This window comes from Chlorocebus sabaeus, chromosome 22, assembly GCF_047675955.1.
Source record: "Chlorocebus sabaeus isolate Y175 chromosome 22, mChlSab1.0.hap1, whole genome shotgun sequence".
Classification (NCBI taxonomy): Eukaryota; Metazoa; Chordata; class Mammalia; order Primates; family Cercopithecidae; genus Chlorocebus; species Chlorocebus sabaeus.
Window position 1 is genome coordinate 5659243 of NC_132925.1, and position 21108 is coordinate 5680350.

General features: G+C 35.6%; 1 protein-coding gene and 1 pseudogene across 1 annotated transcript in view; one reads left to right on the forward strand and one right to left on the reverse strand.

The window, feature by feature from the left end:
* Nucleotides 1–452: 452 nt before the first annotated feature.
* Nucleotides 453–21108, reverse strand: part of GBE1 (1,4-alpha-glucan branching enzyme 1) — a 265726-nt gene continuing 245070 nt past the window's right edge. Inside the window, exons 15-16 of the mRNA XM_007986177.3 lie at nucleotides 9712–9829; nucleotides 453–1228 (exon numbers count right to left, since the gene is read on the reverse strand). Coding sequence (XP_007984368.3) covers nucleotides 1172–1228; nucleotides 9712–9829 — 175 coding nt within the window. The 3' untranslated portion in view covers nucleotides 453–1171. The remainder of the gene's footprint in view (nucleotides 1229–9711; nucleotides 9830–21108) is intronic.
* LOC119626118 (U2 spliceosomal RNA) lies at nucleotides 20981–21082 on the forward strand (annotated as a pseudogene).

Below are 21108 nucleotides of genomic sequence, written 5' to 3' on the forward strand. Positions count from 1 at the left end.
AAATAATCAGGCTATAAACAAAACACAAGCAGTCAGTATTAATATTAGGGAAAAATTAGATCTTTTTAAAAAAGTAACAGATACTTGATGTCCCATAAGTACATTATAATCTCTCAGTTATGAATCAATGATCTTAGGCCTGTGTCTTGGTATTTAATTAACCAAGGGGTAAATTCATGAAGAAGTATTCTACTGAGTTGAGATACTTAATTTAGCTTCTAAAAGTGTTCAGGTTTACAATGAAGGAGTAGCTTAGATATCAAAATTGGTTAGTGTGATTCAAGTTACAAAATTGTGCCTAAAAAAAAAAATATTAATCTCCATGCTTCCTAGTCCATCATGTAGATGTGAATGTATGTGGAGAAGGTATTAGAGTTGAGATAAGGCACAATAATATTCATTTATAATCAAGCCCTATAATAGTATAGCAAAATAAACATTAGCAAAGGCAATTTTACAAAAGCTTTTTATTGACTGAAATGAAAGACATTTTCTGAAATGCTACAATTACCATTTCAGGGCTTCAGAAAGACTGAGGTAATGGCATTTAACAAGATACTTAGTGGACAAGAGATCACAAAATAAAACTTACACAAAACGAGACATGGATGAGTTCATACATAATGGCTTTTATATTATCTTGGATATAATTCTTTATTTTGTATCATTATTGCATATTTATTACAGTATTTCTAAACACAATTTGGAAGAAAAAAAAACAAAACAAAGAAACAATCTTGGTACCTCATAATTTAGACCGAAAGCTATCAGAACAGATACAGCCACCAAATATCCATCTTCAATACTGTGCACATTTAACAGAAATCATCATACATGACAAATGATTCAAATTAGAATTTAAAAGGATCAAATAATTAGCCAGGAAAGCAAAATGTTTTTAACATATTATATATAACACTTCCATTTGACAACCTAGCTGCTAAGATGACTTGAAAATATGGTCTAGGATTCCTAATATTTTAAACATATTCTCCCATCTACTTAAAGAAAAGTTTGCTGTATTTGCATAAACCAATATTGAACTTCAGATACCTGACGGTTTGGCTAGACAACTGTATTCTGAAAAGCATACATGTTATAAGCTGTGTGACAGTGATAACAAGAAAACAAAACACAAATCTGCATCTGATGGAGCTGAAATCAGGCCTCTTCAATTCGGCAGATCCACATTCTGAAGGATGAGCGCCACTCTGCTTGGAATGTAGACCTACGTCAAAACAATTATGTCAGTGCAATTGAAGAGAGTACCAAACGGCCTGTCATTATGTCAAAGAGATATGGGCACGATGCAGTCTCACATCTGCCTAAAGTTACAGTTGCCTTTACAATTTTACATGCTCTTAGAAGGCTCAATTTCCCAGTTCCTACAGTTTTGGAGCAACATGACTATCAGAAAGCAATCACCACTAGAGGGCTCCATACGACTTAATGAAAACCAATGCTCCTCACACAGGAATGATGTAAACGGCCCTGTTACTGCCATGTTGAGGCTCTATCAGGTGGTGAAGGAAGGCTGCCAGTTCGCAATGTTACTACTTCAGTTAGATGAAGAAAAGCAATATACAAAGCACTTGTTTTGCATCAAGACACTTTTATTTGTAATCTTGTCTCTTTTTCTTCCTTTCAAGAACAAAAACTGAAATGTAATATAAGGAATCCTAACTCTCAATTTAAACCAATGACTAAGCTTGCCATTGCACTTAAACTAGGATTCAGATTCTCTCCATGGTGTGCACAGCCCTGACTCGCTCCTCTCTGCCTGCATCTGGTATCCCAGCTCAGTTACTTGCTTGCATCTTCACCCACTACACTCCAGCCGCAGGGGCCTTTCAGTTCCTTGGACACATCAAACACTCCCCTTTTGTTGAATCTTTGCCTATGATGTGCCTTCTGCTGTAAACACTCGTTGCCTTGCTGGTTCCTTATCTCTTGGAAAACTCCCAGCTATATGGAGAGGCTTTCCTTGACAACCCTAGATATGGTAAGTTCTTCTTTTCTAATCATGGCAGCTTTTTTGTTTCTTTCTGAACACTTGCCACAATTTGTGGTTGATTTGTCAAGTTTGCCATCTGTTTCCCTCATTAGACTATGAGCTTTAGAAAGGCCGAAGTCATACGTTTTACCTCTAACTCTCAGTTGGTGCCATTGGACAAAGCAGATGTTGATGATGACTGAATTAAAAAAATGAACAATGAACAAAGGAATAATAGCGGATCAATAGATGCGTATTTAACAAGATATTCTCTAATATATTAATCTGAAATCTTTTTATAAAATTGAGAAGTGATTTGAACTGCTTAATGCTATTTATATGCTAGTTCAAACCATGTATCTCAGTATTAACAAAGCAAACAGTAAAAATAATAATATAGATGGTTGTCATTGTGACCATCTCTCTTCACTTCTGACTTTGCTGATACTTTACTATTTTCAGTCACTTTATCTCTAAATGCAAGCTTGCCTGATGGTTTAAAAAAAAAAAAACAAAGGCTTTCAGAGGTTAGAACCAGAATGAAGGCGCAAAGCAAACATGACTTTAGGAAAAAAAAAATTAAAGAAACAGAACAGTTGATTTTCATTTAATGAGACTTGTATGTCCAATACATCTCAACTCTGCAAATGAACACAATGTTTTCTCTTAAGGTTTTACAATAAAGAACCAATACTACTCAAAAAAATCAGACATACTGATACAGTTGGTTAGTTTTTAACATCAAAAGTTAAAGCAGGTTTAAAATGGTGGCACTTAAAGAAATTTATATTCTGGATTTAATGGTCAGAGAACAGTTTTTCTAATCTTCAATTCAAAGTAACAGTGTTTTAGGAAATGAAGATCATCTGAACAAGATGAACAAATGCTAACAGTCACTGTGTAGCTCAATGTTTCATGGTCTGTTTTGCAATACAGTATTTCCAAAAAGATAAATATTACATCCATGCAGTCACTAAGCGTGAGAAAACCATGTATTTCAGTGCTACAAGCTGTTTCCCTATAGTTTACACATTGTATCTTATCTTATAGCTATCATACCACATCAGAATTTCACTGTTATGCAATCCTTTCTATGCAACGTTTTCTCTTTGTCATACGCAAGATGTTATGAGAGTGAGTCAATAAAAGGAAGCTGGAGTTATCCACAAATAAAGCAGGACTATTACCAAAGATCCCGACAGACCCAGTCCAAAGGAGAGCACATTTCCATAATCAAGCTACAGACAAAATGAACACAACCCAAAGCAAAGAAGGAGAAATAAAAACAAACAAACAAACAAACAAACAAACAAACAAACAAACAGTGTGATTCAAGCCATTCCCTCCCTACATCTTATCAAAACAGGTACAAATTGAGAAAGTGACCTACCCTTCTAAAGGAGTTTCCCATGTACTTATTAGGGGGTCTAGTCTAGTCTAGTCTACATATTTCTTTCTTTCTTTCCTTTTTTTTTTTTTTTGAGATGGAGTCTTGCTCTGTCACCACGCTGGAATGCAGTGGTGTGATCTCAGCTCACTGCAATCTCTGCCTCCTGGGTTCAAGCCATTCTCCTGCCTCAGCCTCCTGAGTAGCTGGTATTATAGGCACGCAACACCATACTCAGCTAATTTTTGTGTTTTTAGTAGAGATGGAGTTTCTCCATGTTGGTCAGGATGGTCTCAACTCTTGACCTCATGATCTGCCCGCCTTGGCCTCCCAAATTGCTGAGATTACAGGCGTGAGCCACCGCGGCTGGCCATAGTCTACATATTTCATTTTGGGGATCACAGTAACTGGATTTAACTAATCAATGGGACAGAAGGTTACAATTTGAATGGTTCTGAATTGTTCTGCCATGAGCAATCTAAAGCTGAAAACCAATCTAAATATTTCAGTAGAGCCAGAAACTGGACAAAGTAATTTCAGTTCCCTCTACATGGAAAACATTTCTCTTACAGAGTATTGTCCTACAATGCAGGCAAAAAGACTCTGGTAAGTCCAAGGTTCCTGGGAAAGTTGCAATGAAACACATTAGTCAGGTCTAGGCTAAATAATGAGAGGTCTCTGTAAGTGCGTGTTATAGTGATATAGCTCAGATTTGGATCCTAAGCAATTGTGGTATCTACTGTTTCATTCATAACCTCATTATTTCATTAATGAAATATAATAATAATTACATAATGATAATTTAGAATCACTCTTACTCTTTCATGTTTTGGCATTTTCGCTTGTCTAAATTTAAGAGTTTTTTTTTTTTCCTTTTTAGACAGAATTTCACTCTTGTTACCCAGGCTAGAGTTCAATGACGCAATCTTAGCTCACTGCAGCCTCCACTTCCCAGGTTCAAGTGATTCTCCTGCCTCAGTCTCCCGAGTAGCTGAGATTACAGGGATACGCCACCACACCCGGCTAATTTTTTTTTGTATTTTTAGTAGAGACGGGGTTTCTCCATGTTGGTAAGGCTGGTCTCGAACTCCTGACCTCAGCTGTTCCACCCACCTTGGCCTCCCAAAGTGCTGGGATTATAGGCGTGAGCCACCGCACCTAGCCGAGAGGTGTTTTTTTTTTTTTTCAAAGGATGCCATAACAAAGTTCCAGGTTTGTAGTATATGCACTGCAATATATTCCCATTGTGGCATTTGATGGTTAAAAAATGCTTCAAGAATATTCACTAACAGATGCTGGTCTTTCCATGTAAGGAGGTTTATAACGACACTTCCATCACACTTAGAGACCTCTTAATGCGATATGCTAAAAAAAAACCCTTTGGTTCACAATTGTATAATATCATTAACAGAAATACTTTGTAATAATATACGTATATTTCACTGCAGTGTTAATTACCAGAATGTGTTTATGTTGCTCCAGAACCCTTGTGGTATAGGCAACACGGAAGAATCTCCCTAAGCCAGTGCTTTTTCTTAACTATGGCTATTTATGGAATTCTGAGTTTTCTTCTGAGTATGTAAATCCATTTTTTTAGTGGTTAGGAAATTACTACTAATTATACTAAAGAACTTAAGACAATCAGAGCTAACCCTTATGATGAGACAATTACAGACACGAACAAGTTGGGGTTCCTAAAATTTAGTCTAAGTATTGGCTCTGTAATTCTCATTTTATCATTTTAATTCATACAATAGTTTTGATTAATATGGCAAGAGAAAAGAAGCATGAACACATTTAAGTAGATTTAAACACAATCATTTAAGTATATTTAAATATAAAAAGTATATTGACATACTTGTATATAGAAGGCACTTACTATGCATAATATGCATGCTGATAAACATATCTCCTATGTCCATGTATTAGCCTGTAAGCCCTAAACATCTGATATCTAGAATCACCTTAAGAACATGAGACAACGTAGTATACAGTCATGAGTTTCATTTTTTCTAGCTATGTTAATAGTCTGCTCTTCACAAAGAATCAGAATAGCACAGTACAATCCAATTCATTTATTAAGAGAGTCAAATGCATGCTAATCTACTCAGTTATGTTGATGACTTTAATGACTTAATTATTACACTAACCATGAGTGTGGCTAAAAAAACAACTGTTCACACAATGGTCTATTTTATGTCATTCAGGCAAAATGTTATTTTCCTCTAGGACTATATTTTCCTCTAGGACTAATAATTGACTTGCAAAATTTTGGAAGAATGAAAACAGCATCCAGTGGGCCGGGCATGGTGGCTCACGCCTGTAATCCCAGCACTTTGGGAGGCCGAGGCAGGTGGATCACCTAAGGTCAGGAGTTTGAGACCAGTCTGGTTAACATGATGAAACCTCATCTCTACTAAAAATACAAAAATTAGCTGGGCATGGTGGTGTGCAGCTGTAATCCCAGCTATTTGGGAGGCTGAGGCAGGAAAACTGCTTGAACCTGGGAGGCAGAGGTTGCAGTGAGCCAAGATCATGGCACTGCACTCCAGCCTAGGCAACAGAGTGAGACTCCGTCTCACAAAAAAACAAACAAAACATCATTCAATGAAAAAGTCATTAGATTCCTTCATAGTCTACATACACATTTTTTTCATAATAAAAATTACACAGTCTTTTGAAAAATAAAAGATGATATAAAATAATTTTAGTTTCCACATACATGCTTTAGTTCATAAAATACTTTTTTAAGAAAAAATAAATTGTATTCTTTTATTCTAATTCTCATTATTTTGCATTAGGGTTGGGAGAAAAGTGATGCTAGCGTTTCCGTATAGAAATGTATATTAGCTCATCTAATTTATATACATTAAAAAAGTAAACTAAAAATCAAGATTTTCTTTCTTCTAAAAAACTATTTTCATAATTTTGAATAGAGCAAAATATATTTTCCAACTGTTAAGCTGTATTAAAACTTACAAGTGAGGTGCAATAAAAATGATACATCTATGCCAAATCCTACATTTAAATCAAGTCTACTTTTGAAGCTCCAAATGTAGAATGAGAGTAAATACATCTACTTCTTATTGATAAGAAGCCTAATTGTCAAAGTAATTAGTGCTACGTCTATTGCTTTATTCTCACTTTCATCATCATCATTCAGTTAATGTAAAGAAATCGAATTCATTTAAGGCTCAATAATCTCTTTTCTCCCATTTGTGCCATGGAATTTGATTTTATGAATCAGAGGAGAGAAAGAAAGTCCCCTGCCTCCAGTGCACTGATTAACATATAGGTTAACATATTAGGTTCCTGTATCAGGAATCAAAATCTAGAGGAATGATTATGCTAAAATGGAGTTTCCAATAACTGCCAGTAAAGCAGACTGGCGGAGCTCTGTCCCATCACTTTTGGACATTTGTGACATACTCTGACCTTAGCAAATACGTTTCAGTGGCGGTATACATGCAGTTATCCCCGGCTCTCAGTTTCAACTGAGGGAGCACACAGAGACAAGGCTAGTGCAGTACCTGCTGATGCTGCAGCATGCATGGCTATTATAAAATTCCTTTGAGCTGTTTGTGGCTATCTTTGAAAACAGATTTGACACTTATTCAGCGATCCTTTGGATTATTAAGCTTGCAAATTAAGCTTTGGCAAATGCTGTGTACTAGTTATGATGGGCAAAAATGTCATGGAAGAAGGAAAAGTTATATTTTGTTCTTCCTTCCTCCTTTTAATCTGCGAGAATGGGAGGTATGAGTGATCTCACTGGAAGAGGTGTAAGACCTACAGCACTCATGATCATGTTCAAGCAACTCCACTGGATCCCAGCACACAGGACTCAGTTTAATAAGGAGTTTCCTTATAATGAGGCATTATTACAGTAGGTACATTTGTTAATGTGATTTTTTTTTTTTTTATCCTCTGGCTCTTTGCTGAATAACTTAGGTAAAAAGAAAACCTGTTTGCCTAGATTTTCTGTATTTTACTAGTCTGTGTGGACTCCCTTAATCTGACATTAAAACGAGTGATCTTATCATCTGGAGCCTAAAGGTGGATTTAAACGAGTAATTCCTGAAGCACTGTAGTCATGGAAAACAAGATTCTGCTGCTGGGAGGAGAGAGCTAGCTCTCATCTCACGGGCTGCACTGGATTAGAGTTCTGTTGCAGGCGGCGTTCAGCTCTTTTCTGTTTGCCATGTCCTTGCAGTGCTGTCCTCTTCTACGTATTACTGATACTTATGAGATCTTCTTTATTCCATCTGATAATTTACAACTGCATTTTCCACATTGGTGAGATCAATTCCATTAGTGCTTGAAAAGTAATCTCCTGATGTTGCTGCCACTGGGTGGCTGGCTTGTTTTAATTATGCCAGCATATCTTCACTCTCACAAAATTGAAAGGATGTCAAGATATTTTCTGCCCACCTCAAAAGAGTCTGAGCCGTCGCCTAAGATTATAATTCCCCCAAAGTTGGGAGAAGGTATTCTTAATTGTGTGTCCTCAAAACACTTAGTATTTTGACATGTTTAAACTACTAAATAATAATTGCCTATCCATGACAATAACATCTTTAAAATACATATGCAGTAGCATTTGACGGTTTCCAAATACCTTGGGCATGTTAAAGAGTTTCTGCTTCCTAAGAATCTCTTGCTATAGGGAAGATAATATGAATAATCCTCATTTTACAGGTGGGGGAAACTGCAGTGCAAAAAAAAAGTTAAATCACTCAATTTCTCAGTGAGTAAATGGCAGACTAGGGTCAGGATCCCAGGTCCTGTGCCACGGCATTTTGTGATATTTTCACTACACCTTCAGGCTCTTTATAACAGAACCCTGTTGGGGTACACAGACATTTAAAAAAGCTGGCTATGTAAGAATTTCGCGGTCTGAGTCTTTCCAAGTCCTTTCATTCTAGTTCCATCAGTGAAAGTTCAGTTTTATGGCAATCAGTTGCTCCTTCCCCATGACTCCCCTTTGTAAGCTGAATCATCTTTCCGAAACCCTAAGGGCATCTAACTCTTTTGATTATTTCAGAACTTTATGGTAATTTTCTTATTCACTTCCTTGATAAAAAACTATTTTTATCAATCTTATTTTACATGTCAAAATTGAATGTTCTCACAGACTACAGTAATAATTCCTTGAAGAATGTGATAGTACCCTTGAGCCCTCTCTCTTAAAAATATATATCTTTCTCCACATACATCTAAAGCTGGATCAGTGTCATCATCAACACACACTCATATGCACACACATACATTTAGGGCAACACCGAATTCTCATAGGACTTTCCACTGCACTTTCCTCACAACCCATAATCTAACAACTCACTCTTTGCAATCCCTGCTCTTTTCAGCGATTTTATGCTGTGATCTTTGGGATATCACTTTTAGGTATAATATGGCAGCTTACAAAGCTGAGTGCTGGCATCACTCTGAGAGGTGGGAAAACAGTAGAAAGATGGAAGGCCTAGCGGTACCATAGAGATTCTCATGCCTGACTTCTATCTAAACTTTTGAAAAGTGAGAGAATTTAATGACATAAGAACGTTAACAGCTATGGTAAAGTCATGTATTTGTTAGGTACCTCCTAGAATTAGGAATGGTAGATGTGGTTTTGAACCTACTATATGGCCATAAATTAAATAATGAATTCCTCTGAATCTAGAAACTTATTAAATTCTACATATTTTAAAGAATTTAAACGTAGTAGTTTAAAGCAACATTCTAACATTCTATTTGTGTGAACACCACAATGTAAAAATTAGTTATGTCATATAATGCTTCCTTCAGTAATATAAAAAAATCCAGAGAATTTTATAACTAGAATGAATTCAGTCTTCTATTTACCACATGAAAGAAAAGAAAGATACATTTTTCATTGACTCCTTTAAGGTGTTTTAAATTAAGCTTCATTTGCTAGTCCATAATGTAGAAATCTGTTTAATATAAAATGTTATGGAGAAAACAAGAACAGAAGGAGAGTGAATTGTTGCATAAAGAATAGAAATGTTCATAATTGAAAGAAAAATAACAAACTGCCTTCTGCTCATTTCTTGAGAAATAGTTTTGAATCCTATTAATATTTAATTTTTGCCAATTGTCCCCTAAATATCCTTTACTATTAGTTTTTCCAAAACACAATTTAGTCCATACCACACATTACATCTGGTCAAGCATAGTCCCCTCTCCCTAATCCCTTTCCTTCATGCTTTTATTCCATGTTGCTTATTTGAAGAGTTGTTTATTTGAACAAAAACATTACTAGAAGAATAAGAGAGTAAATTAAAATAGCAGGAAATATGTTGAGAAACTTACTTACCAAAAGAGAATAGGGACGCCCATTATGTCCAAAAGCCTCAGAAAAAAAGTCAGTGCTGTGGTCCAGTCTCTGATGCCCTCCGTATTCCGCTGCATCTGAATCTAGTACAATTTTGAATGTACGGCTTTTAAGGAATTCACAACAGTTGAGGAGTTGAATGAGACATTGTAAAATACGTGCGGAGAGAGCGATTTAAAAGTGAGTTTTTGAGCAGTGTTAAATCATACTTTGTGCTAAGCACTAATTTCTTCTTTTATAGTTCTATGTTTGAAAGGGGCTTTACAGGCTATCTACTGCACACGCCCATGAGATCCCTGTTATACTCCCATCACGACTCATCAAGTGATCACCCAGCCTGGGACGAAACGCACCTAATCTACTTTTCTCTTCAAGCAACCTACTCCACTTGTCATAAATTCTTCTCCATATTGAAGAGAAATTTTGCTCTGTGAGATTATATTATTTCTACCAAGACAAGTCATAAATAATAAGTTCAACATGTAGTCGCCTTTTAAATATTTACTAATAGTTATACTATCTCCAAGTGTCTGCTAGATATATTACTAAATACATACAGTCAGTCCTCCATATCTGTGGATTTTGCATCTGTGAATTCAATCAACTTCAGATAAAAAAAATTCAAAAAAGGAAATGCCTCGTTGCATCTGTACTGAACATCTGGTTTTTCACAATAAGTTGTTAGATGGTATTAGTATATTTACAGCAAAATTAATAAAAGCTATCATTATGTTCAAATTTATTAGGCTCAAAGTATCTAGAAATGGTACTTGATACAAAAATCTACAACGATATATGCATTGGTATCTTAGAAATCTTAAGTTTCTTCTAGCCTTAGTAGAAATGCAGATAGTTTAAGTGCTTTTTGTTTTGATTTCCTGGAAAATGTATCATTAATCTCAGAAATGTTAGTATATTACCATTACTGCAAAAATTATCACATTAATGATCACATTGAGCAAGGAACAATGAGCTATCATTGTCAACCCTTGAAAATCTTTGTCTAAGTCAGAAGTGAAGATGGACATGCTACGGAAACTCAGTGAAGATGGACATGCTACAGAAACTCGGAAGTGAAGATGGACATGCTACAGAAACTTCTGCTAGTAGTGTACCCTCCATTTTAGTGAATACAGGCCAGCCTTCTCTAATTCAAACTGAAACTGATAATCAGAATATTACTGTACTGAGAAAGAAAGACTGAGATTCAAATGATGACTACTAGGCACAGGGACATTTAAAGTCACTCAGTATAGCTGAACATGATTTGAGCCTACCAATACATTTAATGCTGAAATATGGATAACGAAAATAAATTATCAAAGACATGGAAAATAATGAAATACTGTGGAATAAAAAAAAAACTATTCAAATAGTTTAGCTTTTGTTCTTCATTTCAGTTCACTAAATACTGGGATAAATCTTCCGAAAACTAAAACAGTACAGTTCAGAGAGTAATGTTCTAGAATACTTTAAAAACAACTGAATTAAAATATCAATTAATGAATTACTGGTTGACAACATAGGCTTTTGATAGCAGTGGCTAAATAAGGCAAACATATCATCAAAAGCAACGGTTCCCAACCTGACTGGCAGTCCTGTCATTGTAAGTTCTCACTGACTGAGTAGTTACGTGATTGTAAGGGGCTGGGAATTTATATACGATTAGGCATTGTCTAAAGACTAAATTATGTTATTATACACATTTGACACTGTGTTTCAAAGAATGTACATGTTTTTACTATTAAAATGCAGATTATATTTTTCCCTTCTTTGTGTCCATGTGTACTCAATGTTTAGCTCACATTTGTGAGAACATGAGGTATTTGGTTTTCCATCCCTGCGTTAATTCAACAGACACCAGGGCCTACTTGAGGGCAGAAGATGGGCAGAGGGTGAGGATGGAAAAACTACCCATCAGGTACTATACTTATTACCTGGGTGACAAAATCATCTATGCACCAAACCCCCACGACACGCAGTTTACCCACTAACAAACCTGCACATGTATCCCCTGAACCTAAAAGTTAAAAAGAAAAAAAAAAGAAAAGAAACCATTAGGTCCAAACATTTAATGTGCCTTTTACACAATGAATGATCAATTATGGGAATGTGACAAGACACAAGAGCTTGTGCTGGGGGCAGTAAATTGTGGGAACACAATGAGGAAATATATGGGGGAAATTGATGGAAGACAGGGTTATTTTAGTAGGTTTGTTTGTACAGGTCTATTTCGACTTCCCAGTCTCTGGTGATGAGAATATTCTCCTATTCCTGACACACGAAAGACACCTTTTTCACGAGCAATTTTATGATTTGCTTTTTGGTAGAAAGGAGGAGATCAAAGAGCTCTTTCTGCATCTGTTGTTTCTCAAACAGATTCAGCTCAAAATAATCAATAAGCCAAAGTGGCATATTTTGGGGTAGCACGTTCTGAACCCCTTCCTACTCAAATTCAACTTCTCACTAACACTAGAGATGACTATTTCCTCCTATGAACACTTTCATTTTAGTCACCTGAATTATAATTTTTAAAATGTTATAGGAAAATTATTCAAGGTTGCAAAACTAAAAACAATAATTCCCTCATTTACTTAGGGGCTTTTTTTTTTTTTTTTTTTTTGAGACAGGGTCTGGCTATCACCCAGGCTGCAGTGTAGTGGCGTGATCTTGGCTCACTGAAACCTCTGCCTCCCGGGCTCAAGCAGTTTGTCCCACCTCAGCCTCTCAAGTAGTTGAGACCACAGGCACATGCCACCAGACTGATTTATATATTTTTTGTAGCAGTGGGGTTTCACCATGTCGCCCAGGCTGGTCTCGAACTCTTGAGCTCAAGCAATCTGCCCACCTCAGCCTCTTAAAGTGCTGGGATTACTGAGCTACCATGCCTAGCATGCCTTTTTTTTTTTTTTCTTAATAAAGGAGAATGTTCTCAACAAAATTATTTTTCTGAAACAGAATTAAATAATATTTAATCATTATTTTCAATGTTACAGTAAAATAAAAATCATGTGTCCATCATTTTACATGCTTTTCCCACAATAAAGTACAGACTGAGCTTCTCACACCAAAAAATGCAATTTTAAAGTCACAAAATTTAATAGTTTTTGTGTATACTTTTCTCAAAGGACAGTAAAAGAACAATTGCTATATAAGGATTCATTTCTCTTTGACACTGAAAGAGATTGTCATATTGAAAATGTTAGAATCTACTTACTTTATATAATTGGTAGCCATACAGGAAAAGCTTATAAAAGCCATAGAGAAAGTTTCAAAACATCGGTTTAGACATGTTTCTCTGGCCTATAATTTAAAGAAAAAATTTTTCTGTGTCCAGTCGTGCAATCACCCAGTTCTGTGTCTACATTACCCAGGGAAAACAATAGCTTCCTTTAGAAAATGTGGCCTTTAAAATCCGGAAATTTCTACCAATTTAAACACTAAATGAGAGGTAATGCGTGTGAAAGAGCTTTATAATCATGAATTGCTGCCATATATTATTCAAGTAACAGGAAACTACATGTTTTAGGAATACTGCTTAGAATTAGAACAAGCCTTTTCAAAGAGATTATCTGAGCAACTGATTTGTTTGTTTTTCATGTTCTCTCTCTTGGGTACTCCCTCACTCTCATGTGTATGCACATACACACAGATGCACACACATGTACATACATGATACGGGACACACACAGCACCACAATTCCTACATCGTCCTTTTTCTGTGAAAATTTACCTCTGAAAATATGACTCAAAGCCAATTTATACTTATTTTCAACTACCATCATTATATGGTTTCCAGTACATAGCACACAGGATAAATTTAGCAGGACACTGTTATTCACAGCTACCTCCATATTCCTAGCAGAGGACCGTCTCATAATAGGTTCTCAATAAAACTTGGAAACTGATATTCAGAATGACAACACTGACTTACCAAGAAAAGCCAAATTACATATATTGTTTTTTATAACTGAGGAAAGTACAATAAATTATCTTTACTCCCCCATTCATTTACTAAATACATACAATGTACAAGATATTGTGCAAGAAACAAAAATAACTAAGATACAGTCTTCATTTACATGTGGCTTACAGCCTGTAAAGGGAGATTAGGCATACATATGAACCTGCACAAATAGAGCAAAAAGCAATATGAAATGAAAGGGAGAGTCAAGGAAGAAAACTATGATGGACAAGCCGTATATGAAGACTTTTGAAGGCTGGGCTAGGGTCTTAAGACTTATAACTGGATCCTTTCCTTACTCCTTACACGAAAATTAATTCAAGATGGATTAGAGACTTAAATGTTAGACCTAATACCATAAAAATCCTAGAGGAAAACCTAGGTAGTACCATTCAGGACATAGGCATGGGCAAAGACTTCATGTCTAAAACACCAAAAGCAACGGCAGCAAAAGCCAAAATTGACAAATGGGATCTCATTAAACTAAAGAGCTTCTGCACAGCAAAAGAAACTACCATCAGAGTGAACAGGCAACCTACAGAATGGGAGAAAATTTTTGCAATCTACTCATCTGACAAAGGGCTAATATCCAGAACCTGCAAAGAACTCCAACAAATTTACAAGAAAAAAACAAACAACCCCATCAAAAAGTGGGCAAAGGATATGAACAGACATTTCTCAGAAGAAGACATTCATACAGCCAACAGACACATGAAAAAATGCTCATCATCACTGGCCATCAGAGAAATGCAAATCAAAACCACAATGAGATACCATCTCACACCAGTTAGAATGGCGATCATTCAAAAGTCAGGAAACAACAGGTGCTGGAGAGGATGTGGAGAAATAGGAACACTTTTACACTGTTGGTGGGATTGTAAACTAGTTCAACCATTATGGAAAACAGTATGGCGATTCCTCAAGGATCTAGAACTAGATGTACCATATGACCCAGCCATCCCATTACTGGGTATATACCCAAAGGATTCTAAATCATGCTGCTATAAAGACACATGCACACGTATGTTTATTGCGGCACTATTCACAATAGCAAAGACTTGGAATCAACCCAAATGTCCATCAGTGACAGACTGGATTAAGAAAATGTGGCACATATACACCATGGAATACTATGCAGCCATAAAAAAGGATGAGTTTGTGTCCTTTGTAGGGACATGGATGCAGCTGGAAACCATCATTCTCAGCAAACTATCACAAGAACAGAAAACCAAACACCGCATGTTCTCACTCGTAGGTGGGAACTGAACAATGAGATCACTTGGACTCGGGAAGGGGAACATCACACACCGGGGCCTATCATGGGGAGGGGGGAGGGGGGAGGGATTGCACTGGGAGTTATACCTGATGTAAATGACGAGTTGATGGGTGCTGACGAGTTGATGGCTGCAGCACACCGTCATGGCACAAGTATACATATGTAACAAACCTGCACGTTATGCACATGTACCCTAGAACTCAAAGTATAATAAAAAAAAAAAAAAAAAAGACTTATTTTGTTAGTGAAGTGTGATAGTGTTTAAAATTCTTGAGAAAGGGTTTTACAATCAAAAAAATTAACCCGGAGGTTGTAAGCAGTATGAAACAGACAGTGGAAAGACTAAGTCGGGAAAACCAGTCAGGAGTCTAACAACAGTCCAAGGATAGTTATGTATGTCTAATCTCTGACAGTGGGAAAGGAGAGACGTAGACTGAGTTTTAGAAGTACAAGTGACAGTACCCAAAAGTAAGGAAACTGAGGCTGAATTAGGGAAACGGAAGTGGAAGGGGAGAAGAGTTAGCCCAAAGGCAGACAGCTGGTTACGTGGTAGAGTTGGGAGGTGTGCATAAGTCAAATGCAGCTCTGATTACCTTACTGTCTGCACGTGGCACCCATTTTATGCCAAGAATAAGGCAGTGTTTTCATATACAGTTTCTTGTTTATTTCTCAGGTTGAAATTTTTTATATTGTTATATTTGAGACTTTGTAATTCATAAAGGAAAGAGGTTTATTTTGTCTCATGGTTCAGCAGACCATACATACAGGAAGCAGGATGCTGGCATCTGCTTTTGGTGAGGGCCTTAAGAAGCTTACAATCATGGCAGAAGGAGAAGGTGTCCAGGAATGTCACATGGCAAGAAAAGGAGCACGGGAGAGCGAGGAGGAGGAGTGAAGCTCCTTTAAACAACCAGCTCTCATGTAAGTGAGAACTCACTTGTTACCAAGGGGAGGGCACCAAGCCATTCACGAAGAATCCTCCCTCGTGTCCCAAACACCTCTACCAGGCCCTACCTCCGACACTGGGAATCACATTCCAACATGAGATCTCGAGGGACAAATATCCAAAACGTATCACATTCCAAGCATAAAGAGGACAGAAAGAATATGACAAGAGAAGAACACAAATAGGAAAATCAGATAAAATGATATCCATTTAAATTACTGACACAATTAGATATACAAGATTGCCATTTCTAAAAGTAATGTTGAGGTCTGAATATCTGAGATTTACTATACTTGTTCTAGTCCATTTCTTATTGATTCGATCCATTTGATCACTTTATTAGTAAATACAAAATACTGGGCCATAAAAATTTACCTTGTTCAACTGGAAAAAAAATACAGTAGGGAAAGAATGACAATTTTTTAATAGTTTTTTTTAAAAAGGAGATCAAATAGGTCCCTATCAATTTGGATAGCATTTTAAAATATTATGATTTCTTATTTTAAATTCAAGAGCTTCCTAAGTATTTGATATATCTATCAACAGGTTGAAGTAGATAAGAAGTTTTCAGCCATTATTTTATAATCCAAGTCCTTAAATTTGAACCAAGGAAGAGCCAGTGTTCTGAAGGAGGCATGTACTAATAAGATTAAAGAACAGTGAAGGCATGAAGACTCTTAAATTCAATGGCTCTTCAAATACTTCAAAAGCTGCTGTGTTTGCTCAGCCACTTGATAAAGTGTCTGTTCAAAGTATAAGGATTTTGATGTAAGAAGTACTATCATTTATATCATTCTGCACTAAACTCACTTCACTCCCACTGATGAAGCTAAGGAAATTTATTATAAGGTACAACCCTTGAGGTTTCAAATTGAGTGACAAAAAGAAGAGTTCTCCAGTGACTAGATGACTATAACGATAGCAGAGCGGGTAAGTTACCATATATCTTCAAATCTAAGGCATCATCTATTTCAAGATGAATTATTTTCTATATCTCCAATGAAGAGAAAAAATATCACTACCACATCAATACTGTAAGATACTTTCCAACTGACGACAGGCTAAAATGTGAAAAAATGCAGGTTTTTGGAATATGAATTTAGTATAAGTTATTTTATATCTAATTCTTTAATCAATCCATTCATATTACCATGATTAAAATAATGCCCAGGAGCTAAGTGACCCCAGGAAAGAGAATTTATACTGAAAGCAGAAAATATTAGGTTCAAAATTCTAAGGAATGTTTTAATTAGTGTAAATGTGAACAAATGTCTGGTAGGGTAAGAACAGCTGCTGAAAAGCAAGGAGAGTTGTATGATTTTAGTAGTCTGAAGAGATCTATATAGCAAAGGGCTTGCCACAATGTTCTAACACGATCCTTCCCTTTTTATGTTACATGGATTGAATTTTATTTATTGCTGGTTATAATCCACAAAATCTAAGGTTATAGCTATCTAACATCTCAAATAGATCTGTCCATTTATTTTATAAACACAGCTAAATTATGCCTACTTTATTGTCCTGAATCACAGAAAAGGCTATAAACTACAACTTTCAGTTTCTCTCTCTGGTCTCTTTCCAAACGCAGGAGTGGCAAAGACTTGTGATAAATTGCTATATATATATATATAATGAATGTGCCGGTCTGTTAGTGTGTGGTGGAGGGGTGTTGTAAGGGTGTGTGTGTGTGTGTGCGCGCGCGTGTGTATTTGTGTATCTTATTTAGGTAATTCTATCTTTACTTCTGTGATCTAAAATACACATTAAACAGTTATCATGAAAAATGATAGTTCTGCCAGGTAACCATTTGTAGAACATTGAAACTGGACTCTTCCCTTACACCATACACAAAAACTAATTCAAGATGGAATAAAGACTTAAATAGAAAGCCAAAACTATAAAAACCCTGAAAGACAACCTAGGCAATACCAGTCAGGACATAGGCAAGGGGAAAGATTTCATGATGAAGACATCAAAAGCAAAAATTGACAAATGGGATCTAATTGAACTAGGGAGCTTCTGCACAGAAAAAAAAACTATCAACAGGGTAAACACACAACCTACAGAATGAGGGAAAATTTTTGCAAACTATGCATCTGACAAAGTTCTAATATTCAGCATCTATAAGGAACTTAAATTTACAAGGAAAACAATAAACACATCCATTGAAAAGTAGGCAAAGGACATGAAGAGACATTTTTCAAAACAAGATACACACGCAGCCAACAATCATATGAAATAAAGCTCAACATCACTGATCGCTAGAGGAATGCAAATCAAAACTACAAAAAGATACCATCTCACACCAGGCAGAAAGGCTATTATTAAAAAGCCAAAAAATAACAGACGCAGGCAAGACTATGGAGAAGAAGGAACACTTACACTCCATTGGTAGGAATGTATATTAGTTTGAACATTGTGGAAGACAGTGTGGCAATTCCTCAAAGACCTAAAGACAGAAATACGATTTAACCTAGCAATCTTATTACTGGGTACATATTCAAAAGAAAATAATTCATTCTATTATAAAGACACATGCAGGTGCATGTTCACTGCAGCACTATTCACAATGGAAAAATCAGGTAATAAACCTAAATGTCCACCAATGACAGACTAGATAAAGAAAATGTGGTACACATACACCATGGAATACTATGCAGCCATTAAAAAGAATGAGATCATGTTCTTTGCAGGGACATGAAAGGAGTTGGAGGCCATTACCCTTAGCAAACTAACACAGAAACAGAAAACCAAATACTGCACGTACTCACTTAAGCAGAGCTAAATGATGAGAACACAAGGACACACAAAGAGGAACAACACACACTGGGGCCTTCCAGAGCGTGGAGAGTGGGAGGAGGGAGAGGATCAGGAAAAATAATGAATAGGTACTAGGCTTAATACTTGGGTGATGAAATAATCTGTATAATAAACCCCAATGATGCAAGCTTACCTATGGAACAAACCTGCACTTGTACCCATGAACTTAAAACATAAATTTAAAAAAATGAGAGTTCTGATATTTTAATTACTTTTCAAAACTATTTATGGCCATGTGACCTTTATGATTATATTTCTTTCAATGGAAAATATCCAGTTAGTTTTTTTAATCTCCCTGACTTTAGTTTTAAAAAATCCCCCAATATTATAATATTTATAAAATTAAATTTATAAGAAAGTAATGTGGAATTAAACAGAGAACTTACTAATGAATGTAATCAAAGCAAATTTTAAAATAAAACAAAAGCCAAACACAACTTTTTTCTTTATATATATATGTGTGTGTATATATGTATATATATGTTATTAGTTTACCTTAAAATTTTAATGACCTTGAAAAAAGCAAGATCTTCATGCATAAGCTTCATGCATTCAAATTTGTGAACACTGTCTTCATTAAAAGTTTAAATAACAACCGTACATTTTAATTAAGTGCAAAACAGAAACATATTTCTATTATATTCTAGGATGTGCCCATTTTACCAACAAAAGGTTTCTGATTTTAGACTACAAAATAAACTCCAGTCCCTGCAAGTATGCTTCTTTGGCCATACATTTTTAGAAACTGTACAATGCAAAATAGCAATAAAACAAGCTCAAAGGATGAGGGGCTCAAATGTCATTATCTACCAGGTTAATTAATGGATTACTATGCTTTTTGAAATGCATTTTCATGCAAATTATTAGTTTATTTTTAAGCATGCTTAATGACACACATCAGTAAATAGCAAATCAAATGGTAATACAAAATATTGAGTACTACATATTTCTCTATGCAAATAGGACAATTATTCTAAATACTTTACAGAATACTTCTGACTAACCTACTTAGAAACGTTTCTGTATCCTAGAAGATTATGCAACTTAAACTAAAAAATGTTACTGTTCCTCAATAATTTGAGAAGGAAGAAAAATAGAAAAATAGTACTCACACTTCTGCACTAACCTCTCCCTAAAACTGTTGCTCTCTGTGCTATTAGGATTATCCAAAGAACTTGCAAATTCAATTATCTGATGAAGCGATGGCAATTACTTAGAACTGAAAAAGAAAAAAATAACAGATTTTTATTCACCTTTTAACCACATCTATTATTATCAAAATGAGTTCACACCCTGCAGACTCAACACTTAAAAAAAAAAAAAAATTGTGCTTTTAAACTCAAAAAAATTTTGATTCAGGCTATAAACACCTTTCCCCAAACAAACTTACTCTGTGAATAGCCTTTAATGTAGTCAAGTGCAATATATCTAAATAAAAATATAATTGGAAATGGGGACGTCTCTGAAAAATAAAGACAATCATAAGCAGTAAGAAAGCATTATCCGAGCCATTTCAGGCAGAAAGGCAGGGATAGGAGATAGCATTCTAAAACACTAAAATATGGTGAGTGCCTCCATGAGCTTTAGGGTCGAACAACTGCATTCTCATTCCAGTCCTACCAATTACTAACTGTGTGTCTCTGAGCAAGTTACTTACTTCCTGGAGGCTCAGTCTCTCATTTATAAATGGAGGTAACACATCAGAGGATGGGTGTAGACATTAACCGAAGCAATCTATTATTGAGTGCTTAACACTATCTAGCACTGGGAAAAGTGCTCAAATTATTAGGTGCTGTGGCTATTATTACTATAGACCCTGGCTCACTTAAACTGCTGTCTCAAGAGATGAAAAATATAAAAGTGGTTCTATTAATTCTTTATTTTACTTTTTATACTTGACTTGGCCTCTTCTTCCTTTATGATCTTTATTTCTATTCCTCTTTCTCTGTGTCTTTGTTCTCACTAGAATTTGCTATTTAAAATTTTTTACATTAAAGTTTAAACATACAGTACATAGAACTCTTTGACGACTAGAGTCTGTTTTTAAATTTTCTTTTTTTTTTTTTTTTTTTTTTTTTTTTAAAAAAAAGAAGGTACTTCTCAAGTTTATGAGAAACACTGAGAAAGCTCTTGGTGACAATCCTATCTGAAAATTAAATACCTCCACCCACTCTCCTGAACCTGCCTTGATTTTTCACCATAACATTATCAGCTTTTAACATATTATAAATTTAATCATTATATTTTTGCTTCTTGGCCTTTTGGCTAAGATCAAGTGTAGTATCTGTTCTTATCAGTTTAATTTTTGTTTCTCATTATTAAAATACAATCTATATAAGAAATTTCTTTTTTTTTTCTCTGCCATATAGGACC